Source organism: Macaca mulatta, chromosome 2, assembly GCF_049350105.2.
Source record: "Macaca mulatta isolate MMU2019108-1 chromosome 2, T2T-MMU8v2.0, whole genome shotgun sequence".
NCBI lineage: Eukaryota > Metazoa > Chordata > Mammalia > Primates > Cercopithecidae > Macaca > Macaca mulatta.
The window spans coordinates 161,208,351-161,225,265 of NC_133407.1; the positions used below are offsets into that span (position 1 = coordinate 161,208,351).

The following is a 16,915-nucleotide window of genomic DNA, read 5'->3' on the forward strand; positions in this document are numbered from 1 at the left end:
AGAAAAGAAAAGAAAAGAGTATATTGCCACAGCTCAGGCAAAAGGTGCTGAGACCCTGAGGTGAAGCAGTGTCAGTGGGTGAGGAAGGTAGGGGCATATTTGAAAGTGATTTAGGTTGTCAGGTCCCAGATATGAGACAAAAAAGACTGAGGGAAAGTTGCTAGATTTCTGATTTGAGTGCATAAATGGTATTATCATTTACTGAGCTGCAGAATCCAGGAGATAAAGTATGGATTTGGTGGGGGTGGGATGGAGGATTGGAGACCAGGAGATATGCAGAGGCTTATTTGAGGGGACTGTGAGACCTCCAGGTGGAGTTGAAAAATGGGGCTCAGGAGAGCCATGGCCTAGAACTGCAGATATTAGAGTCATATTTGCAGTTGGTGAGTTGACGCCGCGGGAGTGGATGAGTTCACTCCTGCAGAGCATGTAGAATGAGATGAAAAATGCCTTAGACAGAATCCTGGAGCAAACAATTAAGAGGGGTATGGTGGAAGTGAACGCAGGGAAAAGGCCTGTAAAGGTAAAGTGAAGGGTAATAAAAGAACCAAGGGAAGATGGCATAGGAGAAGCCAAGAAAGCAGGATTTCAGGAATGAAAGAGTGAAATACTATAGAAAGTGGTCCAGTAAAGATGGATAGAAGATAATCCATTGGCATTAACCACATGGGGGATTCTGATGAGCAGTTTCTCTCCTTTTTTCTTTGAGACAGGGTCTCATTCCTGTTGCCCAGGTTGGAGTGCAGTGGCATGATCACAGCTCACTGCAGCCTCAGCTTCCCACCAAGTGATCCTCCCATCTCAGCCTCCCAAGTAGCTGGGACTATAGGCATGTGCCAACATGTGCAGCTAACTTTTTGTGTTTTTAGTAGAGATGAGGTCTTGCCATGTTGCCCAGGTTAGTCTTGAACTCCTGAGCTCAAGCAATCCGCCTGCCTCTGCCTCCCAAAGTGCTGGGATCACAAGTGTGAGCCGCCGTGCCTGGCCACTGGCAGTTTCTAAAGGGTGCTGGGAATGAGACAGGGAGCCAGGTTATAGTAGGCTGAGTGGGCAGGTGGACAGGAGAGTCCATTACTCATTCCAGAAGTTTAACTGCTTATGAAGAGAAGGAAACACAGTAGGAACCAGTGATGGAAAGTTAGGAAGGCTTTTGTGGTTATGCTGTTTTTAATATGGAAGAGGTGGAATGCTTAGAGCACTATGCTCCTTGTTTGGCTATCCATAGGCCTGTAAAACCTGGCCTGAAGACAGAAACAGGTGCAACATTTAAAGCAAAAGCTCATGGTCAAAGCAGATGAAGTCATCCTTCTTTTTTGAAAACAGCAGTGCCCTCTGGAGGCAAAAAAAATGCATCTTGTCTTTGCATTTTAGGATGCAAAGGATTGTACTAGACCTGCTACTTTCCCTTGATGAGTAAAGATCGGGATCTGATGCTGTAGATGGTTGTACAAAATTTTTCTATTGCAAAGACGTTAGAATTATTTAGCGGCCTAAATATAGCAACAAGTGTGGGCAACTGTATCTTTAAGCATTTTCATCATCACTCTTCTAAAAATTCATAATCTTTAATTCCTACCTATTAGATGGAAAATCATTACAAAGTATTTTTTTCTGAGATTTTCTGACTTTTAACCAGATATGCCCCTATCATTAGGTCAAGGATATGCATCACAAATTCAGTGATACACACCCCTCACAGGCAAAAATGGCATTTCCTCTTTCTTCAGACACTCTCCAGGGGGCTTCATTCACTCATAAGCTCGGTCTTCCTTACTGTTCTTTGAATGTTGTTCTCAGTCTCACCACTTTGTTATCATCCTCTTCTTCTAAATATGTAAAATCCTCCTGCATTCTTCATTGCCAGGCTGTAGTCTCACCTCCTCCATAAAGCTGTCCCTGTTCCAGGCCGTAGAGCATTTTCCCTTCTCTGAACTGGCATTATGATTTCCATTGGAACCCTTCTTGGAAAAGGTAGAAGGTAAACAGTAACAACAACAGCAAAACAATGTGTACATCGTTATCAAGGAAATTAAGAACTGTTCAAAATCAGAAATCATGTTTGGTCCTCCTACAGTATATTCTTACTGAGTTTCCTAAGATTCTGGCTAATGTTTATTGCATCTTTTCTAATTCATTCCTAGAAGTGGACCACTGTATCTGGAAACTACAGTCTATGCTTTGAAGCACAAAAGAGAATAAACATTTAAAGACTCCCCCGGGGACCTGGAGGATGGACTTTTCCATGGTAAAAAGCATAAATGTGTATATGACATGAACCTTGATCAGCACATGAATACTTCTTTCTATAACAGCAAGAAATCTGGGGTGTTCACTAATACCCGACATCCTCATCTGCTTTTAATAGCCCAGTAAAGTTTTCTCCTGTCTCCCTTCTTGGGAAATGGAGAATCAGTAATATGCTAATCTAATCAATAGTGTCAACTTGAAGCTGGATGATTTTTCAGAATATTTTTAATTCTCTTAGCTCATTTAGTGATTCTGCTTTTTCGGGTTGGGGTAAGGAGAGTAATAGAGGATGAATGAAAAGAAGGGAATAGAGAATAGAGAAAGATCAGATTAGAAGTCACTTACTAAACTTGAAAAGTTCACATTAAGGCTTGTGCCATGACAAAAGCAATTGAAAGTGGATCCTTGCTGGTGGATGAGAGACAGAGCTGATGAGGCTCACGTCCCCAGGTCTTCTGTCTAGAGAAACCCCATGAGCCTTTGGAGATTGGAGTCTATGTGAGAGTTTGGGGTCATTTTGGTCTGTGACTTTTGGGCCTTTTAAAGTGTTAATCTCTAACCCTCATCTCATTCTCAATTAGAATGAGATGCACTGAGATGCATTGGCAGTGGCTAGCGCCTATAATCCCAGTTACTATAGAGGCTGAGGCCAGGAGGATCACTTGAAGCCAGTAGTTCGAGACCAGCCTGGGCAACATAGCAAGACTCTGCTCATCTCTAAAAAACGTAAAAACAATTAGCTGGGCATGGTAGCGCATGCCTGTAGTCCCAGCTATTCAGGAGACTGAGATGGGAGGATTGCTTGAGCCCAGGAGTTCAAGGCTGCAGTGAACTGTGATTGCACCACTGCACTCCAGCCTGGGTGACAGAGTGAAACCTTGTCTCAAAAAACAATAAAACTAAATTTAAAAAAAGAAATGCATTGGCCCCTAGGGAAATGGCATAGGGCAATGTTTGCTGGCACATTTAGTATTTTAAGTGTTTTGGACATGCAGATTTTTAAAAACACATGCTCCCCTCCCTCCCAAACGCAGTGCTTTGAGCAGGATTTCCATTGCATTGTGTTCACTAGGGTGTATTTGTTATCAGTAAGCTGTAGTCATTGTACTTCCATTTTTTAAGAAAGCCATTCTCATTTTTCACAGGTTGCCGGAGCAGCAGCTTACAGTGAAAAATCAGGTAGGATTACCTCGCTCTCACACTTGTTTCAGAAAGTCTTTGCTCAGATCTTTCTTCAGTGGAGAAAGGGGAATACATAAGGACAGTGTTTCCCCTACAGGTGCTCAGGTGCGTGACTGCAGATCCTTGTGGGGACCCCCGCACATGCTTCAGAGTTGGTGTGGCATCAGCAGGCATGATCTCTTAGGGCCCCCACCATTCCTCTCCTTTGCCCATAAATGTGAGAGTCTTTTAACGAGAGCCTACAGCTGAAATTGGCCAGATGGGGTGGCCAACTGATTGTCTCCTTGCTCAACGAGTGCTATACAAGCTAAATAGTTCTTGCCTAATTCCAGGGGTGCCCCATTAAAGATTTTCAACCAAAGCTCAGGCCAATAGGGCCTTACTACTCAATTCCGGCTTTGTTTGGGTAATTGAGTCCACAAGAGGTCTTCTAGGAGACTCAGATTAGAAATGGGAGTTGACGCAAAATAAAAGTAATTATCACATTTTATCTATTTTCGCCTGCACATTTTTTTTCACATTTTAACATTACTGAAATAAGGTAGTATACATTTTATCAATTGATGGTATGCCCCAGTTTAGTTGGCATTTTTTTTTCCCTTTCTCAGAGGCATTGTAACAACAATGTCTTAGACACCATGAAATACGGTGTCCCAAGCTGGGTCCTCTGGGAAGCAGAATTTGAGATGGAATTAGGAGTGCAAAAAATTCACTGTGAAAGGTAAAGAGAGGAAGCTGGACTGAGCAGACTAGCCATCAGACTGTAATAAGAACCTGACAGTCTCTGCAAGCCTGAGATTGACTGTTAGAGGTGTCCCACGTTGGGCATAAATGGCCTTGCTCAGCTACTGATGGAGGCTACCCTGAGAATAGCATGACCTTGGCTGAAAGCTGAGATGAACCCTGAGGGGCTAGCAGCTGGAGGCTGTCAGCTAACTGTATTTCCCACTTCCTAGCCAATTGCAGGGAGATCTGAGTAGCATATCTTCTTGTCTGCCACATACAGTAAATAATTTTTAGTCAATTAGTTTTGATTTCACCAAAATTGTGCCAGACTAGACTATCATAAAGAATTATTTACTGAACTGAAGCAGACATTATCAATGCTCCACTCATTGGTTGGTCCAATGTCTTCCCCTACTCCTACTCACCAGGGAACTGCCTCAATCAATGACCAGTAGAAGTTGGGTAGGCCAGGCATGGTTGCCTTTTTGGAGTCACCCAGGTGGGGTGGGCAGATTGCTTGAGTCTTTTGGAGCACTTTTGTAGGCCCAGGTGGGCAGATTGCTTGAAATCAGGAGTTTGAGACCAGCCTAGGCAATACGGCGAAACCCCCTCTCTACAAAAAAAAAAAAATGGAAATTAGCTGGACACGATGGTGTGGGATGCTGTGAGCCTGTAGTCCCAGCTATTCAGGAGGCTGAGGTGGGAGGATGGCTTGAGCATAGGAGGCAGAGGTTGCAGTGAGCCAAGATTGCATCACTACACTGCAGCCTGAGCAACACAGTGAGACCCTGTCTCAAAAAAAAAAAAAAAAAAGAGGTTGAATAAATATCCCAGCTCCTGTGGTTACTACCCCACCAGTGATATAACCCTGAGGCACAAGATCTACACTATTTCCCAGTGGAGTTAAGTTCCATCTGCCTAGTTACACGTGCTTTGTTCATTTGTCTTACTTTCACACCCTGCCCTCCCCACCCCAAGGCCCTAGTATTTCCTAGGATCACCTCCCAAATAAACTACTTACATTCAAATCTTTGTCTCAGGGTCTGCTCTTAAGAAAACACAAACTTAGATGCTGACAAAAGCAAAAAAGTTATAAAACCTCCACCTATTTTGGCTCATAATTAAGTCCCTTCTAATACCTGTGCCCTAAGCATGGGTCTTTCTAAGCTCTCCACTTTTATATATATTTTTAAAAATTCATGGCCCCCATATACATAGTTTTCCTACCATCATCACTGCATCGTAGTAGCTACCACTTATGGAGTACTTAATCTATGTCAGACACAAGAGTATGCACTTTATGGGTGACCCATTGAAAACTCTTAGATGTCCTTGGTCTGATTATATGTCTAGTTGAGAAGAAGAATCACAAAGGACAATAGATGAAGTTCATCTCTCTTTTGCACATAGGAAACACAGTCTCCTGGTATGAAGTGGGATTACAACCTTTCAAACTGTGATTTTTTTTTCTTTCTTTCTTTTTTTTTTTTTTTTAATCTTCTCTTCTTTTCCAGGAACTGATGCTGTTGGAGACAAGTATAGTTGGCGAATTCCCATTAACCACAATGACTTCAAAATTTTTAAAAATAATGAGCGTCAGCTGTGTGAAGTTCTCCAGAATAAGTTTGGCTGTATCTCTACCGTGGTCTCTCCAGTTCAGGAAGGCAACAGCAAATCTCTGCAAGTGTTCAGAAAAATGCTGACTCCTAGGGTAGAGTTATCAGTCTGGAAAGATGACCTCACCACACATGCTGTTGATGCTGTGGTGAATGCAGCCAATGAAGATCTTCTACATGGAGGAGGCCTGGCCCTGGCCCTGGTGAAAGCTGGTGGATTTGAAATCCAAGAAGAAAGCAAACAGTGGGTTGCCAGATTTGGTAAAGTATTAGCTGGTGAGATAGCTGTCACGGGAGCTGGGAGGCTTCCCTGCAAACAGATCATCCATGCTGTTGGGCCTCGGTGGATGGAATGGGATACACAGGGATGTATTAGAAAGTTGGAGAAGGCCATTGTAAGTATTCTGGATTATGTCTTCTATATAAATACTCACATTAAGACAGTAGCAATTCCAGCCTTGAGCTCTGGGATTTTTCAGTTCCCTCTGATTTTGTGTACAGAGACTATTGTAAACACTATCCGGGTTCATTTGCAAAGGAAGCCAGTGATGAGTAATTTGAAAGAAATTCACCTGGTGAGCAATGAGGACCCTACTGTTGCTGCCTTTAAAGCTGCTTCAGAATTAATCCTAGGGAAGAATGAGCTGAGACAAGAAACCACCCCTTCTTTCAATGCAATGGTCGTAAACAACCTGACTCTCCAGATTGTCCAGGGCCACATTGAACGACAGACAGTAAGTCTTTGTTTCTATTCTCTCAAACTGGCACAGGTGATCCTTGAAAGTTAAATAATTTTTAAGTGTACACTACGCAACACTACGGAGAAATCATCTTGTTTGGATTAAGAATATGAGCCAGATGCAGTGGTACATGCCTGTAACTCAGCCACTTGAGAGCCTGAGGTTGGAGGACCATTTGAGCCCAGGAGTTGGAGGCCAGCCTAGGAAACAGCCAGACCCCATCTCTTTAAAAATTTTTATTTTAAGTTTTTTTACAATAGGCTGGTCATGGTGACTCATGCCTGTAATCCCAGCACTTTGGGAGGTCGAGACGGGAGGATCACTTGAGCCCAGGTGTTCAAGACCAGCCTGAGGAACGTAGCAAGACCCTGTCTCTCAAAAAAAAAAAAAAAATTATCAGGGCATGTTGATGCACATCTATAGTCCCAACTACTTTGGGAGGCTAAGGCAGGAGGCTCACCTGAGCCCATGAGTTCAAGGCTATAGTGATTCCTGCCAGGGCAACAGAGCAGACTTTGACTTTGTCTCTAAAAATAATAATAATAATAATAATAATATAGCATTCAGGGCCAGGCCATCTGGATTTGAATACCAGCTTTGCTATTTTTTTAACTGGGTAACCCAAAGCAAGTTACTTTATCTTTAGTTCTTCAGTTTCCTCATTTGTACAATGAGGATAATAATAGCATTTGTATCTTAGAGCTGGGATCAATACACATAAAATGCTTAGAGTAGTGCTTGATATGTAAGAAGTATTTATCATTATTATTGCTGTTGCTATTATCTTAGGCACCCTGAGGAATTAGAATAACCTTTGATCCCAAGGAACCTAAAGTCAATTATATTCTTCACTGTAAAAATATTCTTTATTTGAAAAATCTCTCTGGGGAGAAAAACCATCTCAACATTTCTGAAGCAACCTCTCAATAGTAAACAAAAATAATACTTAAGAGTATGTAAATTTGTGACAAGAGTGGAGTATAGTGGGCCAAGAAAGATTGCTTCAGAAGGTATGAGTTTTGAATCTGATCTCAAGTTTCAGTGGTTATGATTGGCAGGAGGGGAAGCTTTCTGGGTGGTCAGAGTGACTTGATCAGAGAGATGCAGAGGAATTGACAGAAAATAATGGGCTTGACTAGAGTCAGGAGACACGGGAGGAGCTCTAAGTCATAGTCTGTGTGTTTATACACAGAATGTAACTCTGCCAGGGGCTGTGGAGAATACAAGGTGCAACTAAGCATGTAGCTGGGAGTCACTGGGCACAAAGGCGAGGACGCTAACAGGGAGAGGGAAGGAGTCAAGGTAGTGGTGAACCTAGGTATTTCTGAGTTAGTGCAGCTCCCCTGCTAGACGGAGAGCACCTTAAAGATGGAGATCTTGGCCTCTTCATCCCTATAGCCCCAAGGCCTGGTCTGGGCATGCATCTAAGGGTTCAGCAAATTAATGATAAATAAGTGGAGGGAGTAGGAGGGAGAAGGTACCACAACAGAGGGTGAGAATGAATATAAGGCTGTATTCTTTTTTTACTTCTGAATCAGTGATGTCACACTTAAGACTCCCATGACCACAATCAAACAGACTTAGACATTGGTAAAACAAACAAAAAAACAAACAGACAAACAAAAAACACTTATTGCCTATAAGACAATTAGAGAGAAGACTAGGGGAGTTCATGAAATGAAATATTTGAGAAGTCATTAACACACAAATTTAAAATTAAAATGGAAGCATTCTAGTTGACTAACTTATCCCTTTAACTGAATTTTTTAATGTGTATTTATTGCCAGCAACATTAGGAACATTACAATTTTTAAAGGGTGTTGGTGCCCCCAAATTGCAAATTCTAATTGTGCTTTCAAAGTGATGCATTCATTAACATCAGTGAAGAAGTACCTGAGTTACCCTGAAAGGGAGCCAAAGTCAATAGAATGATTAGGGGAATTTGGGCATGGGGGAAGGAAGGACACTATCATTTTTAGCACAGCTCTGAGGGTTAACTAGGAGATGATATTGTCTAAAGTACAGCTCATGTATATGTACAGTCTATTTCTGAAGAGAGAGATGAAGAACTTGGTTACACGTAAGATGGGTGGGTGAGTAGGAGGTCTGGGGACCTGACCAAGAAGAGGGCCTACTTTTCATTGAATACCTTTTTGTCCCATTTGGAGTTTCTTCAACATGTTAAGTTCGTTATATTTTAAACCATAAAAACATTAGGAGATGGAAATTTCCCAAGAAATTTTATTTCCTATTTAAAATGAGACAAAACAAAAACCCATGATGAAATAGCAAAAAGTCATGGTGGTCAGGCAGAGATGAAACCATTTATTCACAGAGCTTAAAACAAATCACAGGGAATACTCGGAATCTAGCCATCTGGGAAGTGTAATCCAGCAAGGGGCAAACAGATGTTTGCAATGAAAATTACATCAGCCGGGCTGGGTGCGGTGACTCACACCTGTAATCCCAGCACTTTGGGAGGCCAAGGCGGGTGGATCACGAGGTCAGGAGATCGAGAACATCCTGGCTAATATAGTGAACCCCCGTCTCTACTAAAAACACAAAAAATTAGCCAGGCATGGTGGCGGGCGCCTGTAGTCCCAGCTACTCAGGGCTGAGGCAGGAGAATGGCGTGAACCCGGGGGAGGTGGAGCTTGCAGTGAGCCGAGACCGCGCCACTGCACTCCAGCCTGGGCGACAGAGCGAGACTCCATCTCAAAAAAAAAAATTAAAAATTAAAAAAAAGAAAAAAAGAAAATTATATCATCCATACATTTTCGTAATTTCTGAGTTACGTAATTCAGCTTCAATCATGGCAATCAAATGATCGCTCTTTGGAAATATGAGTTTCTATATATTAATAATGAAATTTTTTAGAAATTAGGGTCTTCAGCCTGGGTGACAAAGCGAGACTCCGTCTCAAAAAAAAAAAAAAAAAAAAAAAAAAAAGAAATTAGGGTCTTCAAAGAGTATTTTTCAAAGCTCTTCAGGGAAGTAAAGATTTAAATTATTCATTTAAGAAGAAGGAATTTAACAATGAATCCTACCCTTTCTTCCCTTTTCAGGCAGATGTAATTGTTAATTCTGTAGACCCACGTGATATTACAGTTGGACCTGTGGCAAAGTCAATTCTACAACAAGCAGGAGTTGAAATGCAATCGGAATTTCTTGCCACAAAGGCTAAACAGTTTCAACCGTCCCAGTTAGTACTGGTCACAAGAGGATTTAATTTGTCCTGCCAATATATATACCATGTACTGTGGCATTCAGAATTTCCTAAACCTCAGGTAAGTTTAAAATAAATGTGTCTTTATTTAGCTCCATAGTCTATATAGTCTTTTTTTTTTTTTTTTAACAAATTTCCATCATTTCATTACATTCATGAAATATTTTCTCAAGTGGTATAGTCTTCATTTTTTAGCACACCTGTGAATACCAGAAATACTGAACAGGTACAGTTGCCGTAAGTTATCTTAAGAAGTTTGATTTAGGTCTGGTGCAGTGCCTTATGCCTGTGAATCCAGTGCTTTGGGAGACCAAAGTGGAAGGATCACTTGAGCCTAGGAGTTTGAGACCAGCCTGAGCAACATAGCAAGACCCCCATCTCTACCAAAAAAAAAAAAAAAAAAAAAAAATTAGCCAGGTGTGGTGGTGCACACCTGTAGTCCCAGCTACTCAGGAGGCTGAGGTAGGAGGATCACTTGAGCCCAGGAGATTGAGGCTGCAGTGAGCTGTGATCACACTGCTGCACTCTAGCCTGGGTGACAGAGACTGTCTCAAAAAACAAACAAACTAAACAACAAAGAAGTTTAAAATGTTGCCTAACCCATGTCTAAATTTAAATAGGCATACTGCAGATAGACACTGAAACTAGTACTCCCTCAGTCTGAACACTGGTTCACCCCAACATACCCAGTGACCTCGTCTGCCTTTTCCTAAGTAGGCAAGGGATTCAGTCTCTCATGTCCCTCCATGTGTTATATTCCTGGAGCAGCTGGGGTTCCCCCTCCAGCATCATTCCAGTCAAATCTATTACCTGAGGTCTCTTCCACCCGTGGCTGTCTAGCCCACTCTCCACTGAGGCACATAAAATACAAGCATTAATGAACTCAGGAGGCAGAGGTCGCAGTGAGCCGAGATCGCAGCACTGCACTCTAGCCTGGATGACAGAGTGAGACTCTGTCTCAAAAATAAAATAAAATAATAAAATAAAATAAAATAGTCATTAAAGAATAGGAGGAACCCACTCAGATGGTGAAAAGAGGGAAACTTAATCCCCTTCTCTGCCTTTGTCTATCTTTCTTCTTCACCATTTCTGGTTCCCTCTTGAGAGCTCTCTAATCCCAAATTGGTCCTCTAGTCTCCCTCTATCCCTCAGTTTTCCAAAGTCCTTCCATGGGCAACATTCCTGTATTATTTTGATGTTAACAGTTGGTAGAAGTTTAAATCTGCCAAAAATATTAGCATTTCTCCAAGAGGAATGACATAATAGATCTTAATGACATTGAGTAAGTGCTGCTTTCTTATTTTAATCTCGATATCCGTTACGAAAATTCAGTCCTCTTTACCTTGACCTGGAAGGGGTAGGTGAATGGGGTAAACTGATGGTTGGCTCTCTGACCTGGGGGGATGGGCAAGGCTACATAAACTGGGAGAAATTCTAGTGCCCACATGTCCTGAATAGCACAAGATGGCCACTCTATTGCTTCAGTTTCTCACCACCTAACCTTATAGCCATAGTGGGTTCCCTCTGGAGTGGGACCTTTCCTGTCGTGTGAGGAGGCAGGGACACGAACCCTGAGGGAGAGTGGAGGTGGACATTGTAAAATAGGGGCAGGATCAAGGGGTAAGTGGAGTCTTGTTCTTGACTCAAATGCTCATCTTAAAATTGTGTTTTCCTACAGACATTAAAACATGCAGTGAAGGAGTGTTTGGAAAAATGCATTAAGCAAAATATAACTTCCATTTCCTTTCCTGCCCTTGGGACTGGAAACATGGATATAAAGAAGGAAACAGCAGCAGAGATTTTGTTTGATGAAGTTTTAACATTTGCCAAAGACCATGTAAAACACCAGTTAACTGTAAAGTTTGTGATCTTTCCCACAGATTTGGAGATACATAAGGTAAGTTAATATCTTAGATATGTCCTACAGTTCATTCATTTATTCATTCATTCAACAACATCTGTTTAGTATCTACAATTTAAGACGCAGGGCTAGGTGCTGTATAATGTAGTGGTGTTCTAACTTGGTGAAGTTTAATTTTTACAGATTGTCTACCTCTGAACTAGTAAAACATGTCATTATAGACGGCTGGGCGTGGTGGCTCACACCTGTAATCCCAGCACTCTGGGAGGCTGAGACGGGTGGATTACCTGAGGTCGGGAGTTCGAGACTAGCCTGACCAACATGGAGAAACACTGTCTGTACTAAAAATACAAAATTAGCTGGGTTTGGTGGTGCATGCCTGTAATCCCAGCTACTAGGGAGACTGAGGCAGGAGAATCACTTGAACCTAGGAGGCGGAGGCTGCGGTGAGCCGAGATCACACCATTACACTCCAACCTGGGCAACAAGAGTGAAACTATCTCAAAAAAAAAAAAGAAAAGAAACATGTTTACCCCACTACCTAGCTTTGGTGTTTCCTTTTATTGGCACTTATTCTTCCCTCTGCTCCTTAAAGGTAAGCAACCCTCTAGTTTCAGTCTGGGGTCCTTGCTGCTCTCTCACCTCTCTCCCTTCAAGAACACAACTGTTCTTACAACTTCTGTGAAGTCTTATCTTCTTAGCCAATCCTCTCTCATTTCCACTTGGATCTCTGACCGTCATCTCAAATGCAGTGTATTTAAGGCAAATTCTTTGTCTTCTCTCTCTCTGTCTCTTTTTTTTTTTAAACAGATGAGGTCTTGCTCTGTTGCCCAGGCTGGAGTACAGTGGCACAATCATAGCTCACTGTAGCCTTGAACTCCTGGGCTCATATGATCCTCCCACTCCAGCCTCTTGATTAGCAGGCACTACAGGCACGTGCTACCATGCCTGGCTAATTTTTAAATTTTTTGTAGAAAAGTGGTCTTACTATGTCACCCAATCTGGTCTTGAGCTCCTGGGCTCAAGTGATCTTCCCATCTCAGCCTCCCAAAGCTCTGGAATTATAGGTGTGAGCCACTATGCCTGGCCTGTCTTCTCCTCCTCAGTCAGTTTTCCCTCTAAAATCCCCATCAGTCTCAGCTTTGTCTCTTACTGGCTATATAACCTTGGGCAAGTTAGTTTACCTATCTGTGCCTCAGTTTCCTCATCCTTAAAAGAGGGATACTAATTACCATCTTATGGAGCTGTTGTGAATATAAAATGCGTTAATACAGTCAGGTGAGGTGGCTCATGCCTGTAATCCCAGCACTTTGGGAGTCTGAGGCAGGCAGATCATCTGAGGTCAGGAGTTTGAGATCAGCCTAGCTAACACAATGAAACCCCATTTCTACTAAAAATATAAAAAATTAGCCAGGCGTGGTGGCACACACCTGTAATCCCAGCTACTCGGGAGGCTGAGGCAGGAGAATCGCTTGAACCCGAGAGGCGGAGGTTGCAGTGAGCCGAGATCACACCATTGAACCCCGGCTTGGTCAACAAGAGTGAAACTCCATCTCAAAAAAAAAAAAAAAGAGTTAATATCTGTGAAACACGTAGAGTAGTACCTAGCACAGAGTAGAAGGTAGCTGTTATTATATCAACTGTGATGAGCTGTAGTTCACTGAGTGCTGAATTGTTACTAAATTCAGTGAATTGTTTATCTTTTCTTTCCAGTTTCTTTAACAGCAGCGGTATGCCTGGCTAGTTTTGCCATGTCTCCAGTACTGCCCTCAAATTCAACCCATTCTTTTTTAGCTCATCTGTAGGTGACGTCAGAAGGAAATCAGCCATGGTCTAATATGTCTGGGGTCCCTGTGTTGGAGGGGAGCTTGTCTTATGGGTCTGAGTGTACTTCATCTCAGCTTTTTGTTTGGGTGGACAGATCAAGCTGAGTTCCTAACATGTGAATAAACCGTGTTATATTCAGCGTAATTACTACATATTGCAGTGCTGTTCTGCCTTTAAAGTACTGACCATCTCTGCTTTATTCTCACTTAGCTGGCATTTTCGAGAAAGACTTTAATGATGTTAGGGAAGAATAAAAAGGAGAGGAAATAAGATACAGCAACCTAAAATAGGTTTTCGAGATACAGGTTTCTGTTTCTGCCAACAGCAACATCTGAGTTTTAGTGAGACTTCTCAGCACGTGTCTGGATTTTGGATATAGAGGGCCTTGCCTGGCAGAAAGTGGCTGCAAACATTAGTTCTCTGACTGCTCATATTCCCACCTCTTGGCCTGCTCTATGTGCATGGTTGCCATTTTATCTCTGCCTATAAGGAAATGAATTTATACTTGTTCCAGCTTGGTCTTTCTTGGAACAAGTATAAAAGTCCTTATTCCTTCTGCTGCCCAATTAGACACAGAGAGATTTGTAGCATTTGCTGATTTCCGTGGCTGCTTTCAAGCTGTTGATATGACGTCACTGAAAGCAGAGCTGGAAGAGATGGTCACAGCAGGCTCTCTTGAGTCACTGTCTGCCAGCTCCAGTATCCCACTGCACCTCACCCACAGCTGACTGGTGAGATGGTGGTGCATGACCCGAGGAAGTAGCTCACCTTCTGATAAAATGAATAATCCTGTCCTTCAGATGAAGTTCATTAGTTTTCCCATGCAGAGGATTATCTCTAAGCCCAGATAGGTGCCCTGATCACATCCCTGAACTCCTGAACTATTTCTTTTTTTAATTTCCTTTTTTTTTTTTTTTTTTTTTTTTGAGACAGGATGTTGCTCTGTTGCCTGGGCTGGAGTGCAGTGGTGTGATCATAAATCCCTGCATCCTCAACCTCCCAGGCTCAAGCAATCCTCCCATCTCAGCCTCCTGAGTAGCTGGGACTATAGGCATGCATCACCATGCCTGGCTAATACTTTTATTTTTGTGGAAGTGGGATCTCACTATGTTGCCCAGGCCAATCTCAAACTCCTGGACTCAAGCAATCCTCCCACCTCAGCCTCCCAAAGTTCTGGGATTACAGACGTGAGCCACCATGCCCAGCCCCTGAACTGTTTATGAAGCACCATTTTCATACAAGAAGAATTAACCACATCTAGAAAAGAAGGTTCATTCTCTCCAACATACAAACAAAAATGTGCATGACAGTTTAAGAAAAATGGAAAGATCAACCACAGTCTGAGCGCTCCCCCAGGGACTAATAATAAAAATAGCGTCATAGGGGGCTGGGCTCGGTGGCTCATGCCTGTAATCCCAGCAATTTGGGAGGCTGAGCTGGGTGGATCACCTGAGGTCAGGAGTTGGAAACCAGCCTGGCCAACATGGTGAAACCCGAGCTCCACTGAAAATATAAAACTTAGCAGGGTGTGGTGGTACCTGCCTGTAATCCCAGCTACTCAGGAGGCTGAGGTAGGAAAATCACTTGAATCTGGGAGACAGAGGTTGCAGTGACCCGAGATTGCACCATTGCACTCCAGCCAGGGCCGTCTCAAAAAAAAAAAAAAAGTATATAGTGCCATGTATTGTGTCTGTCAGGCACTGCGCTAAGAAGGTGTCTCATTTCCTTCTCCCCTTAATATTTTGATGAAGCTACTGTTGTCGTCTCCATTTCACAAATCCAAAACATAACCCAGAGGTTAATATGCACACAGCTAGTCACATGGCCAAACCAAGATCAACCTTGGTGTCTGTCTGCGCTCAAAACTTTGTTCTGAACCATTAAACACAAACACAGAGAATTATACATCTTTTAGTTTTGTAACTCAAACAAGAGGATTATCTTACACAGCAATTTACATTAAAAGTGAATGTTGACCATTCCTTCAGGCTCTTTTCAGCATTAACACTACTTTATATCCACATGGAGGTATGATGTGTGTGCAGATATAATGTATACATCTTCTAATAAGCCTTCTAATAAGCACATATTTTCTTCCTAAATAAGTTGCGGTGAGATAAATGCATTTAATACACTTAACCTACCAAACATTATAGCTTAGCTTATCCTACCTTAAACATGTTCAGAACACTTACATTTGTCTATAGTTGGGCAAAATCATCTAACACAAGCCTATTTTGTAATAAAGTGTTGCATATCTCATGTAACTTACTGAATACAGTGTTTACTGTGGCTGACTGGGAGCTTGGCTTGTGCCCAGTATCACGAAAGAGCATCTTACTACATGTCACCAGCCTGGGAAAAGCTCAAGATACAGTTTCCACTGAATGCATATCACTTTTGCACCATCAATAAAGCCAAAAAGTCCTTAATCAAACCATTGTAAGTCAGGACTATCTGTATTGCCAATTGTATCTACTTTGGACAAGGAAGACAGTGAATACCATGGCTCCAAAAGCTAAGTGAGATGTGTTATTTCTAATAGACATTATGTTAATGGATCTGTGTTGCAATATGCACAAATCTTTGTCTATAGACTTTCATATAATAACAATTACAATAGCTACCATGTACTGAATGTTTACTACACGCCAGGAGCAATTTCAAGCACTCTATAGGAATTAACTTACATAAAACAGATTATTTTATTATTCAATTTACAGACCAAGTTTGGTGTGTATACCATTTTTTAAATGATTTTGTGTTTTATTAGTTACCTATAGTTTTCTTCTTCAGTGACATATCCACAGCTTTGGTTTAGTGCAAGCAGGGCATTAAAATCTGTTGAATGAATGCATGGTTATATTTTGTCTTGGAATGCATAGTCTTCTTTATTTATACCAGATTTTGATTTCATCTTCATTTTTCCTATGCTTGTTCCTTCTGTGTTCTAATAGATGGTGGTCCTCTTCTCTGGGACTTTCCTAAAGGCTGCTTTAGATTTGTGGTAGTAGGAATGGGACTGACAGAGTGGATGAAGTCAAGTGCTGTGTGTGCAGAGAGGGAGACTTTGATGACAATGGCTATCAGCCCTGCTTATGACTCTCTGCTCTGTTTTGCTTCTTGTAGGTTTTCAGTGCTGAAATGGCAAAGAGGTCCAAGATGCTGGGTTTGAACAATTACAGTGGTGAGTAAGAAATTCACAGGCCAATAAGTAGTGTCGCCCACCATTGGCTCATTCTATTCTTGATCATCTGAACTAATGGAGGGGAGAAGAAGAATAAATAAGCCACATGTATTGCATTGTGGTCCTGCTTGGATACCTGCCTACTCTATGCCCTGATCATGAGTCTATTCTTGCTTGGTCCAGTTTCATGATATGAACAGAGGAGGTTTGAGTTGCAGTGGATAATCCAAGGTGTGGGTGGTTGATTCATAAATAGATATCTATAATTTTTTCCCAAGAAAAAGTTCTGGCTTCCATAAACTG

The 16,915-nt window shown here is 42.0% G+C and overlaps 1 protein-coding gene across 10 annotated transcripts in view; it reads left to right on the top strand.

The window, feature by feature from the left end:
- The window catches only part of PARP9 (poly(ADP-ribose) polymerase family member 9), a 37,016-nt gene that overhangs the window by 2,670 nt on the left and 17,431 nt on the right, over window positions 1-16,915 (top strand). For all 10 annotated transcript variants that reach the window (XM_077993812.1, XM_015129996.3, XM_077993814.1 and 7 more), the window contains exons 2-7: window positions 2,142-2,245; window positions 3,393-3,426; window positions 5,670-6,505; window positions 9,577-9,798; window positions 11,416-11,634; window positions 16,555-16,612. In XM_077993812.1, coding sequence (XP_077849938.1) covers window positions 2,231-2,245; window positions 3,393-3,426; window positions 5,670-6,505; window positions 9,577-9,798; window positions 11,416-11,634; window positions 16,555-16,612 — 1,384 coding nt within the window. In that variant the 5' untranslated portion in view covers window positions 2,142-2,230. The remainder of the gene's footprint in view (window positions 1-2,141; window positions 2,246-3,392; window positions 3,427-5,669; window positions 6,506-9,576; window positions 9,799-11,415; window positions 11,635-16,554; window positions 16,613-16,915) is intronic.